The sequence below is a fragment of the Bubalus kerabau genome, chromosome 1 (genome assembly GCF_029407905.1).
Source record: "Bubalus kerabau isolate K-KA32 ecotype Philippines breed swamp buffalo chromosome 1, PCC_UOA_SB_1v2, whole genome shotgun sequence".
Taxonomy (NCBI): domain Eukaryota; kingdom Metazoa; phylum Chordata; class Mammalia; order Artiodactyla; family Bovidae; genus Bubalus; species Bubalus kerabau.
Window position 1 is genome coordinate 183,813,868 of NC_073624.1, and position 13,665 is coordinate 183,827,532.

At 47.7% G+C, this 13,665-nt stretch overlaps 1 protein-coding gene across 2 annotated transcripts; it reads left to right on the forward strand.

Moving 5' to 3' along the window:
* Positions 1-623: 623 nt before the first annotated feature.
* Positions 624-9,186, forward strand: QTRT1 (queuine tRNA-ribosyltransferase catalytic subunit 1). 2 transcript variants are annotated; one of them, XM_055544710.1, is made up of 10 exons: positions 624-1,185; positions 1,431-1,499; positions 1,595-1,733; positions 5,832-5,910; positions 6,031-6,146; positions 8,006-8,144; positions 8,390-8,465; positions 8,587-8,696; positions 8,782-8,869; positions 8,973-9,186. In XM_055544710.1, the coding sequence occupies exons 1-10, from the start codon at positions 943-945 to the stop codon at positions 9,123-9,125; spliced, it is 1,212 nt and encodes a 403-aa protein (XP_055400685.1). In that variant the 5' UTR covers positions 624-942; the 3' UTR covers positions 9,126-9,186. The 2 variants fall into 2 exon arrangements, with proteins under 2 accessions (XP_055400685.1, XP_055400695.1); XM_055544720.1 differs by having other exon boundaries at positions 624-937.
* The last annotated feature ends 4,479 nt before the right edge of the window (positions 9,187-13,665 follow it).

Consider the following 13,665-nt stretch of genomic DNA (forward strand, 5'->3'; position numbering starts at 1 on the left):
ATTGGACTTCCCTGGCTCAGCCGGTAAACAATCTGCTTGCAATGCAGGAGACCCAGGTTTGATTCCTGGGTTGGGCAGATTCACTGCAGAAGGGAATGGCTACCCACTCCAGTATTCTTGCCTGGAGAATTCCATGGACAGAGGAACCTGGTGGGCCACAGTCCACGGGGGATCGCAGAGTTGGACAGCACTGAACGACTAACACTTTCACTTTAACATTGCTGTTATTATTAGTGAAACACAACCAGTGCTTAATAAATTCGTGACCCATCCTCTTTCACCCCTGTGCAGCATGGAGGCTGGCACTAGTGGGGATGTATCTATAGATATAAGTTGAATGAATGGTCGAACAGTTTCCCCTTCTGTAAATCTGTCGTTCTTTCAGTGCATAAACTGATGCTTATTGAGTATGTACTATGTGCTATGTCCTGTTCTAAGCCCTTGGAGCAAGGCAATAATCAAGATAGACTAAACAGAGAATCTCCTGGTTGTCCAGTGGTTAGGACTCTGCCCAGGTTGGAGTCCTGGTTGGGGAACTAGGATCCCGAAAACTGTGAGGCGCGGCCAAAAAAAGACAAAAGACTACATAAAGCACGGTGTAAAAATCTATATACTTAGATCTTGTCATTCAACATTCAAGACATCCTTATGTTTAGGTAATAAATTCGTGCCATCTGATGGCGGATACAATCAGACCTTAGAGAGGCTCTGACTGCGAGGAAGTGGCAGGAATGGGCCTCCAAACCAAGAAAATTTTAACACTTTTGTCCGCTGCCTGTGGGAACAAACTGGGTACCCAGCGGAGAGGAGCGGGACGGCATCCGTTTCCATGGTTCATCTGACGCTGTCCCCAAGCTTCCGCCCTCATCGCGCGCCACGTGACCTCAGGCAACATGGCGCCGCCCAGGATGTTCCACAGCTCACGTGGTTAATGCAGGCAAGATGGCGGCAGCCGCCAGCCAGACTTCGCTGGAGTCGGCCCCGCGGATCATGCGATTGGTGGCCGAGTGTAGCCGCTCCAGGGCCCGAGCCGGGGAGCTGCGGCTGCCACACGGGCCGGTGGCTACTCCAGTGTTCATGCCAGTGGGCACGCAGGCCACAATGAAGGGCATCACGGCCGAGCAACTGGACGCGCTGGGCTGCCGCATCTGCCTGGGCAACACCTACCATCTGGGTCTGAGGCCGGTGGGTGGGCTGCGCCCCAGCGGGGCGGCGGCGGCAGAGCGTGGAGGAGCCCAGGAGATTCCCTAGACCTGAGCACGCCTCCCAAAATCTATCGACAAACGCGTATCGAGGGTCCCGGGTGGCCCAGGCCTTGTGCTGGGCGTGAGGGACCGGCGAGGATGGAAGCTGGCCAACCCTGTCGCCCCCAACATTTGAACCCAGGGTTGCACTCACCCCTAACCTGACCCTTTCTTCCGCCAAACCAGGGCCCAGAGCTGATCCAGAAGGCCCAAGGTCTCCACGGCTTTATGAATTGGCCCCACAATCTGCTGACGGTAAGGTGGGGTCGAGGCCGGGGTTCGAGGGCATTCCTTAGGGGTAGATATTCCCCATCCAGTACCTGACAGCCCAGCGGTGGGATCTCCCTCAGGACAGCGGCGGCTTCCAGATGGTGTCCCTGGTGTCCCTGTCTGAAGTGACGGAGGAGGGCGTCCGTTTCCGCTCCCCTTACGACGGTGATGAGACCCTTCTGAGCCCAGAGAGGTCCGTGGAGATCCAGAATGCGCTAGGTGAGCGGATCCTGGGGAGTCGCTCCTTCCCCTTGGTGGAGGTGAAATGGGCCTGCTCCTTTGCTGATGCTTGGCTCTGGGCGAGTCCCTCACCCTCAGTTTAATCATCCTAAATGCGGATAGTTTACAAAGATAATGATGTAATTTCGGTAAATCTCTTATCACAGTGCCTGACTTATAGTAGCATTTAGTGTTATCTTTATTGCTGTTGTTTCTCTTTGTTATCGTTGTTCACTTGCTCAGTCCTTTCCAACTCTGCGACCTCATGGACTGCAACACGCCAGGCTTCCCTCTCCTTCACTATCTCCCAGAGTTTGCTAAAAGTCAAGTCCATTGAGTTGATGCCATCCAACAATCTCATCCTCTGTCACCCCTTCTCCTCCTGCCCTCAATCTTTCCCAGCATAAGGGTTTTTTTCCAGTGAGTCAGCTCTTCCCATCAGGTGGCCAAAGTATTGGAGTTTCAGCTTCAGCATTGGTCCTTCCGGTGAATAATATTCAGGGTTCATTTCCTTTAGGATTGACTGATTTGATCTCCTTGCAGTCTGAGGGACTCTCAAGCGTCTTCTCCAGCACCACAGTTTGAAGTCATCAGTTCTTTGGCGCTCAGCCTTCTTTTTGATCCGACTCTCACATCCATACATAACTACTGGAAAAACCATAGCTTTGACTATGCAGACCTTTGTCGGTTGTTTCTCTCAGATAGTAAATTAGCTGGGCAAAGATATGTTGAAATAATGGGGGTGACAAGGAGGCTTTAGACCCCTTCCATCTCCATCAATAACGTACATTTTTTGATGTAGACGATTAGCATTTCTCAATCTAAAGTGCTATGAAAACAGGTTCAAAACATTCTATCTTCCAAGCAGATTGATGCTTTTAGATCCCTCTATCCAGATATTCTGTGGTTTCTGCTTATAGCTATGGGCCTGGGCTCTGGTACCATACCACCTATGGAGCTTGCAGTCCAAAGAGGAGGCAAGGAATGATGAAAAGGTCTTAATTAGAAAGACGAGGGCCTTTCCATCTTTGTTTGGGCGTATGAGATCTTTTTTTTGTTTTTTCATTTGTGACATCTGTACTATTGAATTATGGCGGGTGAACTCTTAGTTGCAGCGTGTGGGATCTAGTTCCCTGATCGGGGTGGAACTCTGGCCCCCTGTAATAGGAGCATGGTGTCTTAGCCACTGGGCCACCAAGGGAAGTCCCTCTTTCTTCATTTATTAGCCAGATTACTTCCGTAAAGAGAGAAGTTTCTCACCTACTCCTGGGAGACCAAGTATGAATAATTTCGGTCATGTAGGAAGAGTAGGATTCATTCTTTTCCCTCTTACTAGTTTTCATGGGTTGATTACTTAGCACCCTCTATTAATGACAAACTAATGTTTAGTTTTTAAGGATTGCCCTGAACTCAGGGGTTTACATGTATTTGATATATCTCACTGCATTGCAGTTAAAACCCTTGTTGCTTCTCTCATCACCCCGTCTTTGGCTAGCATGGTACACTGTGCTTTTTTCCTATAATGACACATTGTGGCAATATTTCGTTGAGCTTTTCTGATCTATAAGTCCATAGTCTCTAATCTGAAGTTCTTGGGGCCAGATAGGTATCAGAATGCCTACATTTTAGAAAGATAATAGAGGGTACATACCATTCATTACACAGTACCTCAGTGAGGCCTGGGGCAGTACCCTGTGGTATTACACTTCATTTTTTTTTTTCTAATTAAAAAATTGTAATAAAATGCACATAACATAAATTTACCATCTTAATCCTTAAGTGTCCAGTTCATTGGTGTTAAGTACATTCACCTTGTTGTATAACTATCCCCACCATCCATCTTCAGAACTTTTCATCTTCCCACAGTGAAACTCGTGTCCCCATGGAATACTCACTTTCCATTCTCCTTCCTCCAGCCCCTGGTACCTACCATTCCTCTCTATGAATTTGACTCCTCTAGGAACCTCGTATAAGTGGAAATATACAGTACTTGTCTTTCTATGATTGGCTTATTTCACTTGGCATGATGTCCTCAAGGTTCACCCATGTTACATCGTGTGGCAGAATTTCCTTTTTAGGGCTCCGTAATAGTCCATGGGGTGTCTCTATCCCATTTTGTTCATCTATTCAGCTGTTGATGGACACTTGCGTTGCTTTCAGCTTTTAAATCTGGTGAATATTGGTATTGTGAACCTGGCTGTGCAAATATTTCTGAGACCCTGCTTTCAGTCCTTTTGGGTATATATCCAGGAGTGGAATTGCTGGATCATATGGTATATACGCTTTACATTTATTGCATTAACACTTACGAATCTTCTTGGTAAATTGGGTTGTTTAAAAGATGACAACTGAGTCAAGTTTTGCTACCACATGAGTATCCCATTAGCACAAGAAAAATCTTTTGATTTTTGAGAAGTTTCTGGATTTTGGAATTGTGGGAAAGAACCTTAACTCGACCCCTATGAAGGATGCTTAGACTCCCGACACACCATGAGGAATCACTTGGTACACACATCGTTTTATTCTTTTTTTTAAATAATTTTGTTTATTTATTTTATTTTTGGCTGTATTGGGTCTTCGTTGCTGTGAAGCCTTTTCTCTAGTTATTGGGAGCTGCTGCTGCTGCTAAGGCGCTTCAGTCGTGTCCAGCTCTGTGTGACCCCATAGACGGCAGCCCACCAGGCTCCCCCATCCCTGGGATTCTCCAGGCAAGAACACTGGAGTGGGTTGCCATTTCCTTCTCCAATGCATGAAAGTGAAAAGTGAAAGTGAAGTCACTCAGTCGTGTCTGACTCTTAGCGACCCCATGGACTGCAGCCCACCGGGCTCCTCCATCCATGGGATTTTCCAGGCAGGAGTACTGGAGTGGGGTGCCATTGCCTTCTCCATTGGGAGCAGAGGGCACTATCTAACTGCAGTTCACCAGCTTCTCATTTCAGTGGCTTCTTTTGTTGCGGACAATGGCCTCCAGAATGCAGGCTTCAGTAGTTGCGGCACATGGGCTCCGTAGTTGCGGCTTTCTGGCTCTGAAAGCCAGAAACACAGGCTCAGTAGTTGTGTTGCATGGACTTAGATGCTCTCCAGTATGTAGAGTCTTCCCGGACCAGGGATCGAACTTGTGTCTCCTGCATTGGCAGGCGGATTCTTTACCACTGAGCCACCCTGGCAGCTTCTGGTTTTGTTCTTAAAGGATAAATTTGCAGAAGTGGGAATGTTTTTTTTTTCCGCCACACTGTGGGGCTTGTGAGATCTAAATTCCCCGACCAGGAATCAAACCTGGGGCCACGGCAGTGACAGCACTGAGTTCTAACCCCTGGACCACCAGGGAATTCCCCAGGTAGGATTTTATTCTATATGCAGGGCAGGGTTTTAGCTGGCAGGTGGCAAAATCAGATGTGGATTTTGTTTTTAAAATTTTATTTATTTGGCTGCATCGAGTCTTAGTTTTAGCAGGCACAATCTTTGTTGCATCACGTGGGACCTTTCATTGTGGTTCACTAACTCTCTAGTTGTGGAGCACGGGCTTAGTTGCCCCAAGGCATGTGGGATCTTAGTTCCCTGACCAGGAATCAAACCCTCATTCCCTGCTTTGCAAGGCTGATTCTTAACCACTGGACCACCAGGGAAGTTCCCAGGTGTGCATTTGTTTTTTTTTAACATTTTTATTTATTTTATTTTTGGCTGCACTGGGTCTTCATCGCTGTTCAGGTTTTTCATCGCTGAGCAGGCTTTTCACTGTGATGGCCTCTCTTGTTGTGGAGCCCGGGCTCTAGGGTTCTTAGGCTCCAGGGCAAGGGCTCAGTAGTTGTGACGCACGGGCTTAGTTGCTCCGCGGCATGTGTGGTCTTCCCGGACCAGGGATTGAACCCATGTCTCCTGCATTGGCTTGACAGGCAGATTCTTCACCACTGAGCCATCAGGGAAGCACCCCCCTACCCACCCCCCACCCAGGATGTGGATTTTGAAATGCTTCCTTGGTTGCTGTAAACAGATTGTGGGGGTTACGTGGGAGTCAGCAAGACCTAGAGAGGGACTTGTGGGGTCCCGCTCATCCTCAGCATGGGGGCTTTCCCAGTGACTGTGGTCCTGTCTCTCCAGGCTCGGACATCATTATGCAGCTGGATGATGTGGTCAGCAGTACTGTGACGGGGCCCCGTGTGGAAGAGGCCATGTACAGGTGTGTGTGTGTGTGTGTGTGTGTGTGTGTGTGTGGAGGGGGAGGGCCTCCTGGTCCTGCAGCCTAGTCTCCCTGCCCCTCACCAGGTCCCTAGGGCTCATGACCAGAGTCCTCTTGCAGATCAATCCGCTGGTTGGATCGGTGCATAGCAGCCCATCGACAGCCGGACAAGCAGAACCTCTTTGCCATCATCCAAGGGGGGCTGGACGCGGATCTCCGAGCCACTTGCCTTGAAGGTAAAGCCATGTGCCAAAAGGACCAGGGCTTTTCTATCACAGAGAGCCCCACATGGGCCTGGCATGCTTAGAGAGTGTTGTTTTTATTTTTGTTTTAATTTTGATCGCACCCCGGGGCTTGTGGGATCTTAGTTCTCTGACCAGGTATCGAACCCTGGCCCTTGGCAGTGAGATCTTGGAGTCCTAACCACTGGACTGCCAGGGAATTCACAAGAGTGGTTGTTACTAGGCGAAAGAGCATTCTAGGTGGAAGGAATGGCTGAAGCAAAGGCCCTGAGCATCACGGAATAGACAGCGTTAGGAGAATAATAATACCTATCAATCTCCCAGGTGGTGCTAGTGGTAAAGAACTTGCCTGCCAATGCAGGAGACATAAGAGACAGATTCAATCCCTGGGTTGGGAGGATCCCCTGGAGGAGTCCATGGCAACCCACTCCAGTATTCTTTCCTGGAGAATCCCATGGACAGAGAAGCCTGGTGGGCTACAGTCCATATGATCGCACAGATTCAGACACAACTGAAGCGACTTAGCACACGGAACACATCAGTTTCCAGGTGTTCACCAGGCATTCTGCCAAATGCTCTTCATGGATTGTCTGATGGAGTTTTCATAAAGATCTGTAATGTGGGAACTTGCAGATTCCCAAGATTACAGAAGGGGAAACTGAGGCACAGACCTGTTAAGTTCCCGTACTCTCAGTCACACAGCTTGGACATTTCAGAGCTGGGGTTTGTACCCAGACTTGGGACTCTGCAGCCTACAGCATTAACGCCTACATTGTGCTGCTCTATCCCTGGGGAGTAGGTCAGGAGCAAAGGGCTGGGCCTGAGGCATTGTGCTGACAGTGGAGGGCCTGGGACACCACACTGAGGTGTTGGGGAGCCGTGGAGGGCTGTTGAGTGGGAGAAAAACCCCAGTGGGATGGGAAGGATAAGGTCCAGAGAGGAAGCTGGAGTAGTTGCCAGGGGGGTGGGGTGGGTGACAGGGCCTGAACCGCGGCTGTGGCCAGGGAGACAAGGGTAGGGCAGAGATGGGGGCTCAAAGGCAGTGAGGTGTCATAGGCAGGACCCTGCATTCTGGAGTCCACGGAACTGGCTCCAGCCCCTTGATCTGTTGCCTCATGGCTGTGCACCCTTGGGCTAGTGGCTTGACCTCTCTGAGCCTCACTTTCTTCCTCTATACAAATGGAAACCCATTCCCAATGGCAACGGGTCAAAGTGAGGAATAAAAGGGAAAATTTGTTCAAGGTGTCCCGCCTACACCTGGCATCACTATGTTTCTTGTGAAGACTGTGTGTTTTTTGTGTGTTTTTTTTTCTTAATTTAATTTTTTGGCTGCGCCATGTGGTATGTGGGATCTTAGTTCCGCAACCAGGGATCAAACCTGTGCTCCCTGCATAGGAAGCACAGAGTCTTAACCACTGGACCTCCAGGGAAGTCCCAGTTTGCCCATCTCTCAGATCCAAAACTTGCAGGGATTTGCAATTCATTTGGTGGCAAGACCAGACCTCTTGACCCCAGTTGTTAGGATCTGTACACATTTTGCTGTCAAAACGTTACAGCATTCGATGACAGGCAGTTACTCCTCACGTAGGATGTGCACGGTTGTAAAATGTGGAAAATTCTGAAACATATCTGGCTTCATCTGGGGTTTTGGCTGAGGCAGCGTGGGCCCTGGGCCTCTCCTGAGGACTGAAGGGGAGGTGTCGCAGGCATTCTATAAACAGTAGCTGACATCACCAGCAGCCCCAGGGCACACAGACACACACACACCCACTCTCTCCTGGGGGTGAAGAGGAGGAGGCTGAGGCCTATTTCTTTCTGCCTGATCACCCCTGCCCTTGCCCCTCCACGCCCAGAGATGACCAAGCGAGATGTGCCAGGCTTCGCCATCGGGGGCCTGAGCGGGGGCGAGAGCAAGGGCGAGTTCTGGAGGATGGTGGCGCTGAGCACGTCGCGGCTGCCTAAGGACAAGCCCCGCTACCTGATGGGGGTCGGGTACGTGGAGGAGAAGGGAGATGCCGCCCACCCCCACCCCTGCCTGTGGGGAGTGGATTCCTGGGAACCCCTGCCCCGGGGTGTTGGGGACTGGGGAAAGACACAGCCCTGCCTGGGAGGGGACTGAGCCCTCTGCTGGGGGTGAGGGTGCCCATGTTGGGAGGAGGGGGGCCCTGGGCGTGTGATCAGGGCTTGAGGTTCTCTGCTACCCACCCCCACCATGTATGTCCCCCCCGCCCCTCCAGCTATGCCACCGATCTGGTGGTCTGTGTGGCTCTCGGATGCGATATGTTTGACTGTGTCTTCCCTACACGGACAGCGGTGAGCTGGGGCAGAGGAGGAACTGGGGAGGGATTCGGGGGCGGGGCTGAGGTGGGGGGAGGCTAGGCAGGGGAAAACCTGATTGACGCCCCCTCCCTCTCTCCCTCCTCCCCACCCCCAGCGCTTCGGCTCTGCGCTAGTGCCCACGGGGAACCTGCAACTGAAGAAGAAGCAGTATGAGAAGGACTTCCGCCCCATAGACCCAGAGTGTGACTGTCCCACCTGCCAGAAGTAGGAGGGGATGGAGCCTGGGGGCAGGGCAGGGGTGGGTAGGACCTGGCCCCACCAGCGCCCGCCCTCCACCTCCTGTCCCCAGGCACAGCCGGGCCTTCCTGCACACCCTGCTCCATAGTGACAACACCGCAGCCCTGCACCACCTCACCATTCACAACATCGCCTATCAGGTGGGCCTGCAGCTGGGAGGAGCAAGGCCAGGGGGATGGGGGCGTCTCCTGGTGGCTGCTGGCTGCTGACTGACCTGTCTTCGGCCTTGCTCCCACTCTGCAGCTGCGGCTGATGAGCGCTGTGCGAGCCAGCATTGTGGAGAAACGCTTTCCTGCCTTCGTGAGGGACTTCATGAACACCATGTATGGGGACCCCACCCTCTGTCCCACCTGGGCCACTGAAGCCCTGGCCTCTGTGGGGATCACGCTGGGTTGACCCTGCTTGGGGGGAGGGAGGGAAAAGGGGATGGAATATATTGAAGGACTTTTTTTTTTTTTTAAATTATAACAGAGTGTGTCTGTGTCTTCTTGGGGAAGTGGCCTGTCTAGGTCCCCTTTCTGGTCTGAGTGTCACTGGGGCCCGTCAACTAAAAAAAAGATGCACAAGGTGAGGGTTGCGAGTTAACCTTTCTTTGGGTCAAAATGAGGGCTGCAGCCCACGAGACAGCCTCAGATAGCGCTGAGAGACTGCTCCGAAGAGGCAGTGTAGGGGGAGGTCAGTATATAAGACTTTGGTGAAGGAGGAGTTCAAGGCATTCAGGCACTGATTTTACGAAAGGTTTTCTGCAAGCAATGAGGAGCTGATGTCACCTTGAAGGGATTTAGTGCTTTTCCAGATCTGAAGAGATGCAAGGATTGGGATCATGAAATCGGTTCTTGAAAATATCTGACTAGCCAAAGACCTGTTCCATGTTTCCCTGGAGCACAGAGTGCCTCGCCTCGTTCTCCGCCCTGAACTCCCTTCAGGACAGGTCAAAGGTCAGCAGCCACACCAGCGCAGGATCCAGCCTCCACGGAGGCAGATGGCAAATGTCCTTGGCAAGCGACAGTTACAGCGCCCCATCATGGTAACAGATTCAGCCAGACTCGGGGAGGCATTTCATGACCGTTTTGTCCCATGCTACTAGGAATGCTCTCTGGAGAAGATTTTATTGATAAGCCACTCAGCGTGCTATTACTGGACTAGGTCCTAGTAGTCAAAGATCTCTGTACACCTGTCTTCTGGTTATGGTCCAGGAAAATATTCCTTCTTACTGCATCTTCCCATAACTAGAGTTACACTATTCTAATAGTTGAAGGTATACAGAAGTGTACGTTTCATCAACTGCTGCAAGTCATCTAGTCATTATTTTCACTGGAGGCTCAGTTACATATTTGGTAATTGTAAGAAACAACAATTTTGTAAAACCGGCAGATACAAGTAACAGACCTAGCAGCATTGGGCTTCCCTGGTGGCTCAGTCGGTAAAGAATTGCCTGCAATGTGGGAGACCTGGGTTTGATCCCTGTGGTGGGAAGATCCCCTTCTGGAGGGCATAGCAACCCACTCCAGTATTTTTGCCTGAAAAATCCCATGGACAGAAGAGCCTGAAGGTCTATAGTCCATGGGGTTGCAGAGTCAGACACAACTTAGGACCTAAGCACATAGTATATTCTTAGGTCATTTTACTTAGTCTGTTCTGTACCCATCTTTATTATTTCTAGGTAAATGACATATTTGCACCATCCTTAAGATTCTCAGCTTAATTTCCTAGTGTTTACTAGGCTGATTAGCCTAAATTTAAGGATATAATTTAATTGTTCCTAAGATAAAGGGGGGCCTTAATACTTAAATGACCCCAGCCTGCAGTTAATGATATAGATCCATCCCATTATGGGACTTTTCCTGTAATAGATGAGGTGTTACAGTTTTTGACTGAGACTCAGGTTTTCATTCTCATACAGTTTGAGTGTCCCTAAAAGAAAATTTAAATCTATGGCCGGGGTCAGAGCAAGTATCATTAATTGGCCAGGTGAGAGGATCACATCTAGTAGTAATATCATGAGTAGAAAGAACAGGACTGAACTCTCCTAAAATAAATTTCCTAAGGTCTATCTATTCAGAGGCTTGGAGGGGAGAAATCCACCAAGGTAATCCAGAAACACTAGACACAGGTAATTGGCCACAAACCCAACAATTCGATTGATTTTTAAAACTAGCACAGGATCCTGTCCATGAGAGAAAACATTTGATTTATATGCAAAAGTCCAAGAAGTCAAGAAAACACTATAAATGATCATACAAATCAGGTGTAGCATCTTGGCAAGCTGTCTGCTTCTGATGTTGTCTTCTCATCCTGGTGGAGTGGACCAAAGGACCTTTTTATCCTCTGATAAAAGGTCCTTCCACCCAGGTTGGAGACAGTCCCTTAAATGATGTCTTTTTCCAGTCTTGGTTGCAGGTCATGAGCCATCTGATCTTCTTCAGAAACAAACTTAGAGTGTCCTTTAATAATTCAATTATTTTACATTAATATAGCATAAGAGCAAAGAACTATCCAGGGATGAGTCTTAGTAGATACAGACCTCCAGTAACAAAACTAGGATTTAACATTCATTGAACCATCTTTTTCTCCCTAAAAATACCCTCATTTTTACCAAATATAACCAAATTAAGACTAGTTTGTGAAACAAGTCTGATTTCAATAAACTTTGCCTGATGATTTATATAAACATAATTAATGATAGACTTTTTTGTTTTTTCCTTGCTGAAACTTATCAAATGAGTCTTGGACTGAACTTTAAAAAAAACCTCTCAGGGCTAGGAAAGTCATGCCAAAGGCTTATCACAGATTTCACCTAACAGGTTTAAGAGATTTCCTCCCTTCACAAAGTCTCCAAAATTCCTTGAGATTCCTATACCTGTTAGTGATGTAGCCATTCTAACTTACCTGATAAAGCTAACTGGAAACCTAAGAGTTTCCAATCTCTGGAGGGGTCAGATAGAAAGGTAAATGTTTCAATTTTGCTTACAAAAGTATAATTTTACCAAGTTACTCTAAGTCATAATTAGTTTGAGGGGGAGATTTTCCTTACACCTGGAAAACACAGATTCAAACCAGTAATTTTTCAGATAGAAACCATAAAAGTTACAAGCATATTCATGAGTTTATTCAGTCCTTTTGTTAATCTTTGTGAAGCCATCAGGTTTCCCATTCAGTTCAGTTCAGTTCAGTCGCTCAGTCGTGTCTGACTCTTTGCAACCCCATGAATTGCAGCACGCCAGGCCTCCCTGTCCATCACCAACTCCTGGAGTTCACTCAGACTCACGTCCATCGAGTCGGTGATGCCATCCAGCCATTAGAATCCTTTAATTTCTTACCCAGTTCAGCATTATGGTTTGAAAGTCAGAAACTTGTATTTATCCAAAAGTCCTTTCTGTAAATCTTAAAAGAGGATGCATTTTTGCAAAAAAAAAAAAGTCAGAATAAAATCGTAACTGTCTATAATGGTTAAAGACTTAATAAGGCATGCGTAAAATCTAATTACAATGCAGTTTACAAAGAAACTTGGTTATGGCTGTGACAACACTGGAAGATAGTAACTGGAATTATGACTGATAACATTTTACCAGGACGTATCAGAATTTTACACACTCCATATAATTTGTAGGTTATCTTAATATAGATAATGTAGCATTTACCATACTGTATAACCTGAGGAGAATATCTCCCTTTGGAATGTTTCAGGGGGCCCTCTGAAACACGCCAAAGTTTGCTAGAAACCAAAATAATTTTAATTAAAATTCGATATTTGGGAAGCTAGTCAACAAGTTTTAAAACACTTGGTTAAATGTCACCATGAGACAATACTTACTCCTTAACCAAGGTAACCAGAGATCTCGAAAGCAAATAGAAATCACTTGAAGGCAAAGAAATTAATAAAATCTGTTACCAAAAATGTCATTCCAAGAAAACTTTTCTCTAAACAGAAAGAAAAAGTTAAATCCAAGTCTTTAGCATACTCCCAACAAGAGTCATTTACCCAACTAAATTCAATCCAGTCTTAGGAAATCCTGATCATTCATAATTCTTTTCAGTATTTTTTTTATTCCTCACACCTTCTTTTACTGAAAGCAAATATCTTAGTTTCCTTAAAGTTTTTTTCCACATTGAGTTACTTTTCTTGTGGACAAATTTGTAACAGGTAGAATAAGCTATTATTTGACCTCCAGTAAACCTAGGCAAAATGATAGGATACTGAAAGGGGAACTCCCGGGTCAGTAGGTGCCCAATATGCTACTGGAGATCAGTGGAGAAATAACTCCAGAAAGAATGAAGGGATGGAGCCAAAGCAAAAACAATACCCAGTTGCAGATGTGACTGGTGATAGAAGCAATGTCCAATACTGAAAAGAGCAATATTGCATAGGAACCTGGAATGTCAGGTCCATGAATCAAGGCAAATTGGAAGTGGTCAACCAGGAGATGGCAAGAGTGAACGTCAAAATTCTAGGAATCAGCGAACTAAAATGGACTGGAATGGGTGAATTCAATGGCACCCCACTCCAGTACTCTTGCCTGGAAAATCCCGTGGATGGAGGAGCCTGGAAGGCTGCAGTCCATGGGGTCTCTAAGAGTCGGACACGACTGAGCGACTTCACTTTCACTTTTCACTTTTATGCATTGGAGAAGGAAATGGCAACCCACTCCAGTGTTCTTGCCTGGAGAATCCCAGGGATGGGTGAGCCTGGTGGGCTGCCGTCTATGGGGTCTCATAGAGTCGGACACGACTGAAGTGACTTCCCTTCCCTTCCCTTACCTTACCATTATATCTACTACTGCAGGCAGGAATCCCTTAGAAGAAATGGAGTAGCCATCATGGTCAACAAAAGAATCCAAAATGGAGTACTTGGATGCAATCTCAAAAACGACAGAATGATCTCTGTTCGTTTCCAAGGCAAACCATTCAATATCATGGTAATCCAAGTCTATGCCCC